The sequence below is a fragment of the Molossus molossus genome, unplaced genomic scaffold (genome assembly GCF_014108415.1).
Source record: "Molossus molossus isolate mMolMol1 unplaced genomic scaffold, mMolMol1.p scaffold_m16_p_18, whole genome shotgun sequence".
Classification (NCBI taxonomy): Eukaryota; Metazoa; Chordata; class Mammalia; order Chiroptera; family Molossidae; genus Molossus; species Molossus molossus.
This window is the reverse complement of record NW_023425353.1, coordinates 38889423-38904488: the sequence shown is the minus strand read 5'-3', so window position 1 is coordinate 38904488 and position 15066 is coordinate 38889423. Positions and strand designations below refer to the sequence as shown.

The 15066-nt window shown below is 39.0% G+C and overlaps 1 protein-coding gene across 1 annotated transcript in view; it reads left to right on the top strand.

Annotated features, from left to right (window-relative positions):
• The window catches only part of COL6A5 (collagen type VI alpha 5 chain), a 107340-nt gene that overhangs the window by 81952 nt on the left and 10322 nt on the right, over positions 1 to 15066 (top strand). The window contains exon 37 of the mRNA XM_036267158.1: positions 14112 to 14801. Coding sequence (XP_036123051.1) covers positions 14112 to 14801 — 690 coding nt within the window. The remainder of the gene's footprint in view (positions 1 to 14111; positions 14802 to 15066) is intronic.

The following is a 15066-nucleotide window of genomic DNA, read 5'->3' as shown; positions in this document are numbered from 1 at the left end:
TGCCCCATGGGGCTCAACTCCTGCTCAGCTTTTGCTATGGTTTTTGGGGATGGGTCTCAGCTGCTGGTCTGGCCTTCTGTTGCCTGGGGATGGATGTCTGCTCCCCAGCCTCTGTTGCTGGGGGTATATCTGGACTCTGATCAGTAGCAACTATGGGGGATGATGGTGCTGGGCTCCGGGCTGTCTGCGGCTTCCGCAGCCTGCACCTTGGTAGCTCCACTACTGTGCACTGGTCTGTGTTGACACAGAGTGTCCACTGGTCCAATGGTGCCAGGTGCCCTGGTGGGCTCAGATTGCTGGGCCCTAGCCACTCCCATTGCCTCCTCCCAGGGAAGACCCGAGATCTTCCGAAATGGTGGGACCTCCCCGTGGCGCAGGGAGAAGCGCCCTGAAGGGCCGCTTACCATGGTAGTTGGCTGCTCAGTCCATAGCACAGAAACCTGCTCCGTGTCTCTGCACTGCTGGGGTTTGGTCGTTCACCTCCACATCCACTCTCACTCTCTCACACACTCGCTCACCCTCTCACACACTCGCCCTCCCTCCAGTCCTGCCCACTGCCATCTTCCTCGCTATAATGCATTTTAACCACGACATCTGCTATATAAAAATTCCTTGGAAAATTCAGCCCCTCCTACTTACTTACCAATGGCATACACATAGTTCTTTGAAATGATGTAATGAAATGGGTGGTTTAATTCTAATGAAATTGCAAATGTTAACCAAATGGCAACCCTAGCACTTTCATCAAAGATGCTATGTTAAACATTATTTAAAATATACTTAATCTATTTTCAGGATTAAAAAAGGACAGGATAATTTGTAATGAATGTTAAATACTAAACCAAACTCAGCCTCAGGCTAACTCATAGCTATAAGCAGTCCCAGGCCTTAGGATAACTTCAGCTGATACTCTTTTCAAAAATGAATTTTATTGAGAAATTAGAAGCAACACTTTTGTCTTCAAGTGAGGCTGGAATTGAGCTCAGGGGAATTTTCAGGACTCTGTTTTACATTTTCATCTGACTTTAATCTGATTCTGATCCACAAATTAGCTCTCTTTTAAGAACCAGTATGTATTTTGACTTTGAATCAATGATAGGGTATTAGATATTATAGGGAAAGGTATTTAGTGATCACCTCTTGCAAATTCATGGAAGGTAGGTGGGAACCTGCCCTAGGAGACAAATTGCAATATTTGGAGACGTTTTTTGTTGTCAGAATTGGAGGATACCACTGTCACAGTGGGTAGAGGCCACAGATGCTGCTAAGCATTTTACAATGTGCAGGACAGCCTCTCGCAACAAAGAATTATCCAATCAACCTGTCAGTACTGAGAGACCCTACTTATTTATTCATTCATTTAGTTAGTTGGTTAAGCCTCACCTGGAGATATTTTTTCCAATGATTTTTTTTAGAGAGAGTGGAAGGGAAGGGGAAAGAGAGAAACATCAAAGTGAGAGAGCTACATTGATTGGTTGCCTCCTGCACACGCCCCAACCAGGGCTGGGGAGGGAGGAGGAGAGACACAGAGAGAGAGAGAGAGAGAGAAACATCAGTGTGAGAAAGATTGTCTCCTACATGCGCCTCCTCTGGGTCAGGTATGGAACCTGCAACCCAGGTATGTGCCATGCCCCTTTGGTGTACAGGCATGCACTCTAACCATTTAGCAACACCAACCAGGGCAAATCTCCACCATCTTGATGCTCTTTGGGGAATAAACTGAGTATCCTGCTTATTTTAAACTGTGGACCGAGGTTGTTGCATTTACTTTAACTTGAAAATTTATTGTATTAGTTTTTTGGGGGGATGGGGCTGGGCCTTAGGATTTTTGTTCTATGTTTCCACTTCAGGAACATTTCTCTCTTTGCTAATTTGAAAGTAAGATGTTGATAGGAATATAACTTTGTGAAAGTGACATTTTGTCATCACATTCTTATATTTTTCTACTTTACTTTCAAAAGCATGCAGTGAGCTCTGGGAGAAGGGTACATAGAAATCACTACCTTGGCCCTATTTGACCTCAAGCCTCTGAAATTATTGAATCCTTAATATAGTGAGAATTTGTAACCCTGATCTTATTTGTAACAATTGGAGTCACTTGGTCATTCCAGAATTGTTATATATTTATAGTGTGCAAATTATATGATAGTTCTCATTTAATGGCAAACATAGTTTTCAATCTGCAAATGGTTGTTAAAACCACAGGAATCATGAAAATTAGATTTATCTGGACTTCTGCAGCTGTCTAAAGTCCCTGTGGCATGATAAATGCCAGGTTATTTTTATTGCCAGACTCCATACTTAGGGAAAACATGAAAAACTTGGAATGTCCTAAAAAATTGTCACAAACATACAGTTCAATTCATATTCTTAAAATGTATTATTATGTTGTTTTCTCTTCTCTGCAAACACTGCTGTTACTGCCTTTCTCTCCCTCCAACCCCCAGTACTCCTGCTATGCTGCTTAGATTTTATTGGCTACATATTTGGCACAAAATTCTGAAAATATTATGACCATGGATTGAGTTCTAGTATTAAATAAAAACTCATAGCTAGCCCGGCTGGCGTGGCTCAGTGGTTGATCATTGACCCATGCACCAAGAGGTTACCAGTTGGATTCTCAGTTAGGGCACATGCCCAGGTTATGGGCCAAATCCCCACGGGGGGGTGGGGGCATGCAGAAGGTGGCTGATCGATGTTTTCTTGCATCGATGTTTCTATGTCTCTCTTCCTCTCCCTTCCCCTCTTTCTCTCTGTAAAATCAATAAAGAAAAAAATTTTTTTTTATCAAAACTCATAGCTAAATTTTATTATCTTAATAGTTTTTTATTATTTGGGTTAGATTCTTCTTGATTTGTTGTTGTTGCTGCTCATTAATGTGCCTTATCTGTCTGTCTATCATCTATCTATCTATCTATCTATCTATCTATCTATCATCTATCTCTCTATTTACCATATGACCCAATTCACCCATTTCTCCCACCCCCACCCCCCACCTCTAGTAACCACCACACTGTTCTCTGTATCTATGAGCTTGTTTTGTTTTGTTTTTAGATTCCGCATATAAGGGAGATCATACAGTATTTGTATTCTGTCTGACTTATTTCAAGTAGCATAATGCCCACAAGATCTCTTCATGTTGTCATAAATGACAAGATTGCATTCTTTCTTATGGCCAAATATGTCCATATATTGTTTCCATATCTTGGCTATTGTGAATAGTGTTGCAACAAATGTGGGGATACCTTATTTTTTGAATTAGTGTTTTTATTTTCTCTGGATAAATTCCCAGAAGTGGAGTTGTTGCATCATGTGCTAGCCCTATTTTTAACATTTTAAGGATTTTATTCTATCATTATTACAGTTTTGGTTGTCTTCCTTGAAGGTTTTACATGTAGACAAAACTAATATGAACTGAGAGTTCAGGGTATATGGACTATTTACATTCAAATATACACTGAGGCACTGAGGTTGCTTCTGTATGTCTCATGCAGTCATCTGTTGCAGTGAATAAAGCAATGTTCCAGACTATTAGTGACACTTTATCACATGGACCCCTTTCTGATGGGAAAAACTTGGGCGCTTGAAGTAGTAATTCAGTAATAATAGCGGTGGTGATGGTGGTGGAGGTGATAGTGATGATAATATTGGTGTCAGTCACCACAGTAGTGAGAACAGTGGTGGTAAATGTGTTTGCTCTTGCTGGTGGTGGAGGTGGGTGGCAGAGATGTTGTTAGCGGTGATATTGTTGATGGTGGAGATGGAGGTAGAGGCATGAGAGTGGGGAGGTGACGGTGGTGATAAAGTAGTGATGGAGATGGAGAGTGGTGGAGGTAAAGATATGGGGTGGAGGGGAGTGATAGAAGGGATGGAGGTGACAGTGACATCCCTCGCTGAGCACTTATTATATGAAAGGAATCTACTAAGCATTTACATGGAATTTCCCAGGATTATGACAGTGCTTTTTGATGTAGAAAGTATGTACAGTATGTCCCAGAGAATGTATACAGGGTATCTGTAGATTCTATTACATTTTGAAAATGAAATGCATTTTAGCCCTGGCCGGTTTGGCTCAGCGGTGAGAGCGTCAGCCTGCAGTCCCAAGAGACCCGGGTTCGGTTCCCGCTAAGGGCATGTACCTCGGTTGCAGTTTGTCCCCGTCCCTGGTTGGGTTGTGCGGGTGGCAACTACTTGATGCGTCCCTTTCACATCGATGTTTCTCTCTCTCTCTCTCTCTCTCTCTCTCCCCCCCTCCCACTCTATCTGAACAAAATATCCAAAAATGTCCTCGGGTGAGGATAAAAAAAAAATGAAATTCATTTTAATAAGCATTGACTTTATAATTATTCAAAGTTGTGTATACATTTTTGGGGGGATGCCCTATATTTGACTCTTGTTCTGAGTTAAACCTAAGCTAGTCTCTTTGGGGTTTTAGAGAGGTGTTTGTTTGTTTGTTTGTTTGTTTGTTTGTTTTTAAAGACTCAGAGGCCCTGCTTTAAGGAGCTTATATTCTGACAGGAGTTTATTCTGTACGTACAAAAAAGTATCTGATACAAGTTAGAAAGGATTCAGTTCAATAAAAAGTACAGAGGGAATGCTTTGAGGGCCAATATTTACTCTGTGCAGTCCAATTCTCAAAGCATTGCATATGCTTTCTGGCTTGATGATTGAACAGTGCATGAAGAATAATAGTGACCACAGACGCCGCTGCTTATTTAGTGCACCATGTGCCAATCAAACATGATAAGCACTTTTACACGTGATTTAATTTAACCTTTGCCCCAAAATCTATTATTATTATTATTACATTTTATATTTTACAGATAAGAACACTGATTCAGAGGGTAAGAACCACAAGCCAAGTCACACAGCTTGTGAATGGCAGAGCCATGATTCAAACCCATGCCCGTCCACACAAAAACACTAACTTTTAACAAGATGTCACATTGCCTGGTGATGGCATTAGCTCAATTCACAAATAAAAAAATATATTCAATTGCCAAATTTGAGACTAGTTTGGCAGAGTTATTTTTAAATAATTTTGGTGCTACAGTTTTTTTTTTAAATTTTTATTTCATTAAAAAAAATCCCTGCTTATAAACTCACTAGAAGCCAGAGCACAGAATAGCACCATAACAACCAAGGTGCCAGATGTGGGTGTCAGGTGTCTCTGTACGCAGGTGCCCCCTGCAGACTGCAGACTGCAGAGTGTGAAGTACATGGCGAGTGTGACGCTTGCAGACTTAAGTACCACCTATAAAAGTCCAGGCCAAGAAAGACATTTATTTTAAGTCTTTGGGGAAAAAGACAAAATCTACTTGAAGACAGTTATTCCTACTTGCTCAGGCAATGGGGAAAGAGGATCTCATACAGTAAGACATGAGCATCTTAAATGTTCTTCTGTTTCCCTTTGGCGTAAAATCACTGACATGCAGTCAGATATACACACTGTGACTGCCTGCCCTGCTGTCCCACCTTAGAGCTTGACTGGTGGCCTCACCTACAGGAGGGAAGACAGGCCTGGAATGGTGGTAGTACGTGGAGGGGCGTGTAAATTATTGCCAACTCCTCTGCAGTTAGGCATTTGTGAGCACACTAGAATGAGTTTTCTCATTTCTGAGAGCGTGTGTGCACTTGTATGCATGTGTGTAAGTTGTGTTCCACTAATACCAGTCGACTTAGTATTTTTTTCTTATGGAAATTCTGATTTGCAAAATATAGTATCACGGGCAGGATTTTCAAATGTCTGAGACTTTCTTACTTGTTTGTTTCCCTCTAAAACTTATACCAGGCACTGTGCAAACTTCATTTAATTCTCTCAAAAACGTTATAAGGTTGTAGAATATTACCACTATTTTTTAGATAATAAAACAGGTAAGGAGGACACTCGGTAAAAGAGCTAACAAATGGCAGACAAGACTCAACAAAATCCAAAGATTCTGCTAGTAACCACTGTGCCGCAAAGCCTAGAGAAGAACAAATTACAAATTTTATTTAATTCATATAAATTGCCTACTTTTGGAAGAAATCTATCTCTAGCGGTTTCAATCAGAAGTAATAGCAATTGAGAGAGACTCTTATTCTTTATTTTATTACTATTATTTTTTAATCCTCACCTGAGGATATTTTTCCATGTATCTTCTGATAGAGTGGGGCAGGAGGCGGGAGAGAAACATCAATGTGAAAGAGACACATCGATTGGCTGCCTCCCACACAACCCTAACCAGGACCGGGGACTGAACCACAACTGAAGTACATGCCCTTGACCAGAATCAAACCCGCGACTCTTTGGTCCATGGGCCAGTGTTCTAACCACTGAGCAAATCTAGTCAGGGTGAGATTTTCATTCTTTAAACCAGATTCAAGGGACTTGGGTGAGGCAGTTAATGTGCCCATTAATGTATCTGCTCTACCCTCATATTTGATGACCAGTTCTTCTGAAGATGTTACCCAGAGTGGGGATCAAATCCTATCTCTACCACTTGCAGGCTGCCATTTCTTGGCCAAGTCATTTACCATTTCCAAGCCTCAGCTTGAGCATCTTTAAAATGGGAATGATGATAATTCAACCCTCATAGTGCTGCATGAAAGATAAATAAGAGAAGGCATGCATAGAGCTGAGCAGAAGACCTGACGTGAACTGAATGTTTAATTAAATACTCAGAAAGTGTAAACGTGAAAAAGGTTTTGTCAACCTCATGAGAAGTCTTATAAAATAGGTCAACTTGAAAAATATCTGCTATCGTTCATATACACATACACATAATGTAGATTTTTCATGTGGCTTATCTAAGGAGACCTCGTGGCTAATTTTGGCCCATGGACAAATTCCCAGGCAGACCGCTGGATATCTCACGAATATGTTGAGATTTCCCACAACTGCCATGAAAGGCAGCAGAGCAACGTAACAGCACACTTAATCCCAATCCAAATGGCTTAGGTCCTATAGATTCTCCCTTCTGCCTAGATTCCCTTTCCACCCCTGCTTCTCCTTAAAGTCACTGGAGTGCACTTGGCATTGTGGCTTGAATCTGGGCCAAAGTTAGGCTCATCTCTGGGGGTGATTCCCTGAACACTGAGCTGGAGTCCTCATTCCTTCCAAGCAATAAAGTCAACAATAAAGTGAGTCGGCCCTTCCTTTGCCATTCTGAGGAAATTCTCCCACAGGCTTGAAGACAGGAATTTGGCTTGGTGACATTTCCAGAAAATACACAATATTGCTTTGAGCTATGGGTATATTTTATCCACGCTTCTGCCAGATTTTATTGAAGGAAAGTAGTTTTGAAGGCCCAGTCTCCCTAAATAAGATGAATTTAGACTCAAAGTAAAGTAATTACACTTTGCGTTTGACTAAATTTTAGAGTTTTCAAGAAATAATCATCTACATTTAGCTTCTTAGCTTCTCATGCTAATCCTATAAGTAGGTAGAGAACTTTCATTTAGAAATTTTGTAGGTGAAATACACCTCTTCAGAAAATAGTTCTGCTAGATATTTTGGAAAAGGATTGCAATTTTACTGACATAGAAAGAGAAAACTGGGGGAAAAAACAGTAATATTTCTGATAGGGGCATGCATGAAAAAGTATTTCACTAACATGGTGAGTCAACCTTTCCTTGTCTACCAGACATTTATGAAATGTTTTTACTTGTGTTTTAACAAAGTGTGTTGATTGGCCTTTTTTTTTAATCCTCACCTGAGGATACTTTTCCATTTATTTTCAGATAGAGTGGGAGGGAGAGAAAAAGAGAGAGTGAGGGAGAGAGGGAGGGAGAGAGAGAGAGAGAAACATTGAGGTGAAAGAGACACAATGATTGGTTGCCTCCCGACTGACCCTGACCAGGGCCAGGGACAAATTACAACTGAGGTACATGCCCTTGACAGGAATCAAACCCATGACTCTTTGGTCCAGAGGCCAACACTCCAACCGCTAAGCCAAACCAGTCAGGGCTTGATTGGCCTTTTTTAAGAAGTTGAAATTCTATAGTTGGAAAACAGAGACCCTGTCTCAGGATTAGTCAACTCTTACACTGTAGCCAAGAACTCTAGAAATGCTTTTTGTGGTGATGTTTCAGGGCTAAAGTATATTATTTAGAATTCACAGCAAAGGTGATAAAATACATGCTTTTGTCTGCACTTCCAGTTTCATATTTAATAGCTTTATCAGGGCCCTACATCATGATCAAAAATTTTAAGAATTTGAAACTAGGTTCCTGGGGGGGAATGGGAGGCCCATAAATTTCAAACATGCTTGTGAAAAGCAAAATCCTGTTCAATTACTACAAATGTATTGATTGAAGAAAAACTGGTACATAAATGATCAGTTCTTAGTCCTCTGTGAGAAGGAAGAGAACATAGGAACATCTCAAACAAGATGGTCAGTCATTATCTAGTAGAAATGCCCAAGATGAAGTAATGGGAACTGGATTTACTTCCCAACTGAAACAACCAAAAGAAGAAAACACACACACACACACACACACACACACACACACAAAACAACAGTTTTCAAGACACTGGGCATCAGGACATGAAAGACAGTGATCCCTGAGAGATGGGAAACAAACAAGGTGAACCCTATGCTGCTCCAGGTTACTGCCATGAGAGAGTTTCAGGCCATGGTGTAGGAAGGCAGAATTCAGGTAGAGTTCAATGTACTACTTGAGTCTGGGAGACAGGTGAGAGTCCAAGGAGACCAAGGTGGTAAGAATTCACAGGAAACAAATACCAGAGTGGAGAGAGCTTCACAGAGAGAGAACTCCAGAGATCTGCGAGGGTCCCCCTCTATTATTCAGCAGAATACTGATAGCTCATACATGTGAAGAGTTGACCTGGGCCTGGGGAAATAACCATCTGAGAAGATTAAGGAATAGTGCCAGTTGCTTACACAGGGCCAGAAATAGTGTCTTTTACCACCAGCAAGACTGGAAAACTCATGATTCATAGATTATTGGGGTGGGGGGTTTAGAAAGGTCTTGCCTCAATAGTAGAGAATAAGTAGCCTCAAATTTAGCACCACTCCAAAATCACTCAAAAGGATTAAATTATTTCCATGTTCACTTGACAACCTCCCAAAACAAAGCATGTAAATATTTATGTGAATACAAAAGACACCCAAAAAGTATAATTTCACAATGTCTGGCATAAAAAGAAACAGAAATACATGGCCCACAATCAAGAATATAATCCCTCAAAACTAAACCAGAACATACACAAATGTTACAATTAGCAAAGATGTTAAAAGTTATTATAACAATATTTCTATGCTTAAAAGTTAAGTAGAGACATGGAAGATAAAAAAGAGTCAATAGAATTTTTAGAGATAAAAACTATAATGTCAAGGATAAAAAATACACGGGATAGGATTAATGACAAATAAGATTTGGTAAAAAAAAATTAGTGAGCTAGAAGATGTAGCAATAGAAATTCTACAAAAGAAAGCTCAAGGAGAACAAAGATTTTTTTTAATGGAAAGAGCATCACTCATTTGATGATTTGTTGATGGCAGCCATTCTGACAGGTGTGAGGTGATACCTCATAGTTGTTTTAATTTAATTTGCATCTCTCTAATGATTAGTGATGTTGAGCATTTCTTCATATGTCTCTTGGCCATTTGTATGGCCTGTTTGGAGAAGTGTCTATTTAGGTCCTCTGCCCATTTTTTAATTGTTTTTTTTTGTTTTCCTTCTGTTGAGTTGTATGAACACTCTATATATTTTGGAAATTAACCCCTTATCTGATGCATCATTGGCAATTATGGTCTCCCATATAGTGGGATCCCTTTTTGTTTTGATGGTTGTTTCTTTTGCTGTGCAGAAGCTTTTTAGTTTGATGTAGTCCCATGTGTTCATTTTATCCCATTGTTTCTGTTACCTTAGGTGTTGTATCAGTGAAAATTCTGCTGCGTATGATGTCTGAAGTTTTGTTGCCTGCATTTTCTTCTAAATTTTTTATGGATTCACAGGTCACATTTAAGTCTTTTATCCATTTTGAGTTTATTCTCATGTATGGTGGTGGTCTAGCTTCATTTTTTTGCAAATCATCAAACAAGTGTTGGCGAGGGTGTGGAGAAAAGGGGACTCTAGTACACTGCTGGTGGGAATGCAGACTGGTCCAGCCATTGTGGAAAACACTGTGGTGTTACCTCAAAAAGTTAAAAATTGAACTGCCATTTGACCCAGTGATCCCACTTCTAGGAATATACCCAAAGAAACCCGAAACACCAATCAGAAATAAGATATGTACCCCTATGTTCATGGCAGCACTATTACAATAGCTAAGATCTGGAAACAATCCAAGTGTCCATCAGTAGATGAGTGAATAAGAAAGCTGTGGTACATATACACAATGGAATACTATGCAGCTGTAAGAAAGAAAGATCTCTTAACCTTTGAGATGGCATGGAAGGACCTGGAGAGTATTATGCTAAGCAAAACAAGCCAAGCAGAGAAAGACAAATATCCCGTGATCTCACTTATTTGTGGAATATAATAAACTAAACAAACTGATGAACAAAATTGACCCAGAGACATAGAGGTGGGGTACAGATTGACAAGCCTCAGAGGATGGGAGTTGGGGGGGGTGGTAGAGAGATAAACCACAGAACTTATATACATGTATGCATAACCAATGGACATAGACAACAAAGCTGGGGATGGGGCAAGGGGGATGGGGAGGAGGGTGTCAATGGGGGGGAAAGGAGAAACATCTGTAACAAAAACAAATTAGTAAAAAATAAATAAAAGAGCCATCAATGAATTTCAACAATGTCTTTCACTAATTGGCAGAAAAATAGAAGAAAATTCGCAGGAATGTAGTAGGCTTGAATAGTACTACAAACTAACTTAACTTAATGGGTATTTATACAACCCACACACTGACAGAATACACATTCTTTTTTAGTACATGTAAAACATTTACAAAGGTAGACCATATTTGGGGCCATAAAACAATTCTCAAATTTTTAAGGTATTCAATTCATACAAAGTATGTTCTCTGACTCAAACAGAGTTAAATTAAAAATCAATAGCAGAAAAATCTTTGAGCCTTGGCTGGTTTGGCTCTGTGATTAGAGTGTCGGCCTGCGGTACAGAGAGACCTGGGTTCAGTTCCCGCTAAGGGCACGTACCTAGGTTGCAGTTTGTCCCCGGCCCTGGTTGGGTCGTGAGGGTGGCAACCACTCAATGTGTCCCTTTCATGTCCATGTTTCTCTCTCCCCCCCCCCCACTCTATCTGAACAAAAAATAGAAAAATGTCCTCGGTGAGGATAAAAAGAACAAAAACAAAAAAAGAAAAATCTTTGAGAAATCCCCAAGTATTTGGAAACTAAACAAGTATTTAAAAAATTTTTTTTTCTTTATTGATTTTAGAGAGAGAGGAAGGGAGAGGGAGAAAGAAATAGAAACTTCAATGAGAGAACATCAATTGGCTGCCTCCTGCATGCCCCACAACCTGGGAACGTGCCCTGACTGGGAATTGAACCGACGAACTCTTGGTGTATGGGTCAATGCTCAACCACTGGGCCATACTGGTCGGGCCTAAACAAATACTTTTAAATAATCCATGATCGAAGAAGAAATTAAAAAAAAAAAAAGAAAGTATTTTAAATAAATGAAAATAAATCACGATATACCAGAATTTATGAGATTCCATTATACCAATACTTAGGATATCATTTATATCATTAAATACCCATATTGATAAAGAAGAAAGGTTTCAAATCAATTACCTCAATTTCCAACTTAAGAAATCTAAAAAAGAAGAATAAGATAAACCCAAGGTAAGCAGAAGAGAGTAATAAATGAGATAGAAGAGAGAAAATCAATAAAATCAAAGTTGTTTCTTTGAGAATATCAATAAAATATATAAATTTATAGTCAAACTTGCCAGGAAAAAAGAGAAGATACTACCAATATCAGGAATGAGAGAGGAGATATATCATATAGATATTAAAATGATAATTAGAGAATATTATAAACATTTTTTACTATAAATTGGACATCACAAGTGAAATAGATAAATTTTTTGCAATGTACAAATATAAAATCTAACTCAAGAATAAGTAATCAAAATAGCCCTAAATCTATTAAAGAAATTGACTTTGTAGTTCAAACCTTCCCATAAGGTAAACTCCATGCCAGGGTGATTTGAGTGGTAAAGTCAACAAAATATATAAAGAAGAAATAATACCAATTCTATACTAACTCTTTCAGAAAATTAAAGAGGTAGGAACACTTCTCAACTAATTCATTGAGGCTAGATTACCATGATACCAAAATAATACAAAGACATTGCATGAAAAGGAAACTACATACCAACATTCCTCATGAATATAGATTCAAAAATTCTAAACCAAATCCTGGCAAATCAAACCCAACAATATTAGTTTGATTGTGGTAACCTTTACACAAGGTATACTGATATCAAAACACCACATGTACACCTACAATTTTTATTTGTCAAAAATCAACAATAAATATAAAAGATAATGTGCCATTTACCCCAGAAATGCAGTTATTTGAGCATTCAAACATCTAGTAGAGCATTTTCTCTGTTAATAACATTACTTGTGGTGGTGTTCTTTGCATTCTATTCCAATATTAAGCATTTATGGCATTAATATGGGATTAATAACAAATCAATTAATTTATTTGTGAGGACTAAAGTTTAAAATGCAAATTAATAATTATTAATTATTATTAAATTAATAATGGGTATCAATAAATTTTTGCCAGCTAGAAATCTACTTCTTGATTACATTCACAAACATACTTCTTTCATAGAAAAAAAAATACATTGACCACCCACTTCTCGTCTTTCCGAGCTGGCATTTCCTGTTGTGGCCTCACCAACCTGCCATCAGGATTCTTTAGCTACTTGAAGTGCTGGTCTATAACAAGATAAGAAGTGAGCATTAGAATATAAATCAAGACACTTTCCTTCCTTCCTTCCTTCCTTCCTTCCTTCCTTCCTTCCTTCCTTCCTTCCTCCCTCCCTCCCTCCCTCCCTCCCTCCCTCCCTCCCTCCCTCCCCTCCTCCCCTCCTCCCTCCCTCTTTCTCTCTTTCTCTCTTTCTCTCTTTCTCTCTTTCTCTCTTTCTCTCTTTCTCTCTTTCTTTCTTTCTTTCTTTCTTTCTTTCTTTCTTTCTTTCTTTCTTTCTTTCTTTCTTTCTTTCTTTCTTTCTTTCTGTTAATCCCCACCTGAGGATATTTTTTTCCATTGATTTTTAGATAGAATGGGAGGGAGGGAGGGGGGGGGAATCAATGTAAGAGAAACGCATCAATTGGTTGCCTTCTGCATGCACCCCAACAGGGGCTGGGGCTGCAACCCAAGTACATGCCCTTGACTGGGAATTGAACCTATGACCCTTTGGTGTGCAGGATGACACTCTAACCACTGAACCACATTGGCCAGGGCAAGGCACTGTCTTTCATTGAGGAAGTATTGTTACAAAAAAGTCAGCTGCACTAATCAGTGTGCTTAGTAATACAATTGACTTATATCATAGTACAAGCTTCTTATCTTGTCATACAGCAATAAACTGTAGCTTAGCACTTTGATTACCAAGGTCTTAGAGTATGTCATATCTTATACAGAGATTGAATTCTAAAGTCAACATTTATACTTGCTCTCATAACATTACACTATGGTGCATATTTTGAACGTGTGTATAAAGGTAAATGTGTTTGTGACATCCTTAAGTGACTTTGACATATCTACTTTCTCTTATGGTCATTACATATAACCAGATCTCATGCAAATGTACTCCAAATTTTTTAACCATGTGGAGGGCACTAAAAATAGCTGTATATTTCTTAATGGCATATGAAAATAGCTGGAGGATAAATCAATATTTCAACAAAGATCTGGGATGGGGTAGCAAATAGGTTTATTTTCATGTGACATCTGTCATATGGTAATCACTTTCCATGCACTGTGTGAAGACATAATTAGAGAAAGAATCTGGGAACAAGTATTGTAATTGATTAGTGAGGTCTGCCATGGGTGTGGAAATGAAGCATGACAACACCCCATGCTGTGTATTTGTCTTCCTTGGCTAGGAGTTTGGAGTTTATCCTTCTATTAAAAGAGTGACTTGAGTTATTTTGTTGCAGGACATGAAAATTATGGCAGAAAAGAAGACCCAGGTTTTCCTGACAAACCTGGAGATGCCTCTCTTCAGGACTATTACATGGATGTAGCTTTCCTCATTGATGCTTCCCAAAGAGTAGGAAATGATGAGTTTAAGGAAGTGAAAGCTTTCATAATCTCAGTGCTCGATTACTTTCACATTGCCCCGGATCCACTGATGTCCACCTTAGGAGACAGAGTGGCAGTCCTGAGCTACTCTCCTCCAGGCTATGTGCCCAACACTGAGGAATGCCCTGTCTACCTGGAATTTGATTTGGTTACTTATAACAGTATATACCAAATGAAACATCATCTCCAAGACTCTCTTCAACCGCTCAATGGAGATGTTTTTATTGGGCATGCCCTACAGTGGACAATTGACAATGTCTTTGCAGGAACCCCCAACCTGCGGAAAAACAAAGTTATCTTTGTTATATCTGCTGGAGAAACCAACCCCTTAGATAAGGAAGTCTTAAGAAATGTATCTCTGAGAGCCAAGTGCCAGGGCTACTCCATATTTGTGTTTTCATTTGGTCCTGTGCACAATGACAAGGAATTAGAAGAATTAGCCAGCTATCCACTGGATCATCACTTAGTCCAGCTTGGCCGAACTCACAAACCAGATTTGAACTACGTAATCAAGTTTGTCAAGCCATTTGTCTATTCAATCAGACGTAAGTCATGAAAACTTTTCTCTTTCATTGCTTTTTTAAAACATTTTATTTATGTATTTATTTTATTGAATTTATTGGGGTGACATTGGTTAATAAAATTATATAGGTTAAAGGAATACAAGTTTATAATGTACCATCTGTTTATTGTGTTGTGTGTTCACCACACCAAGTCAAGTCTTCTTCCATTACCATTTATGCCTCCTTTATCCTCCCCTACCTCTCCTTGCCCCCTTTTCCTCTAGTAATCACCATACTGTTGTCTGTC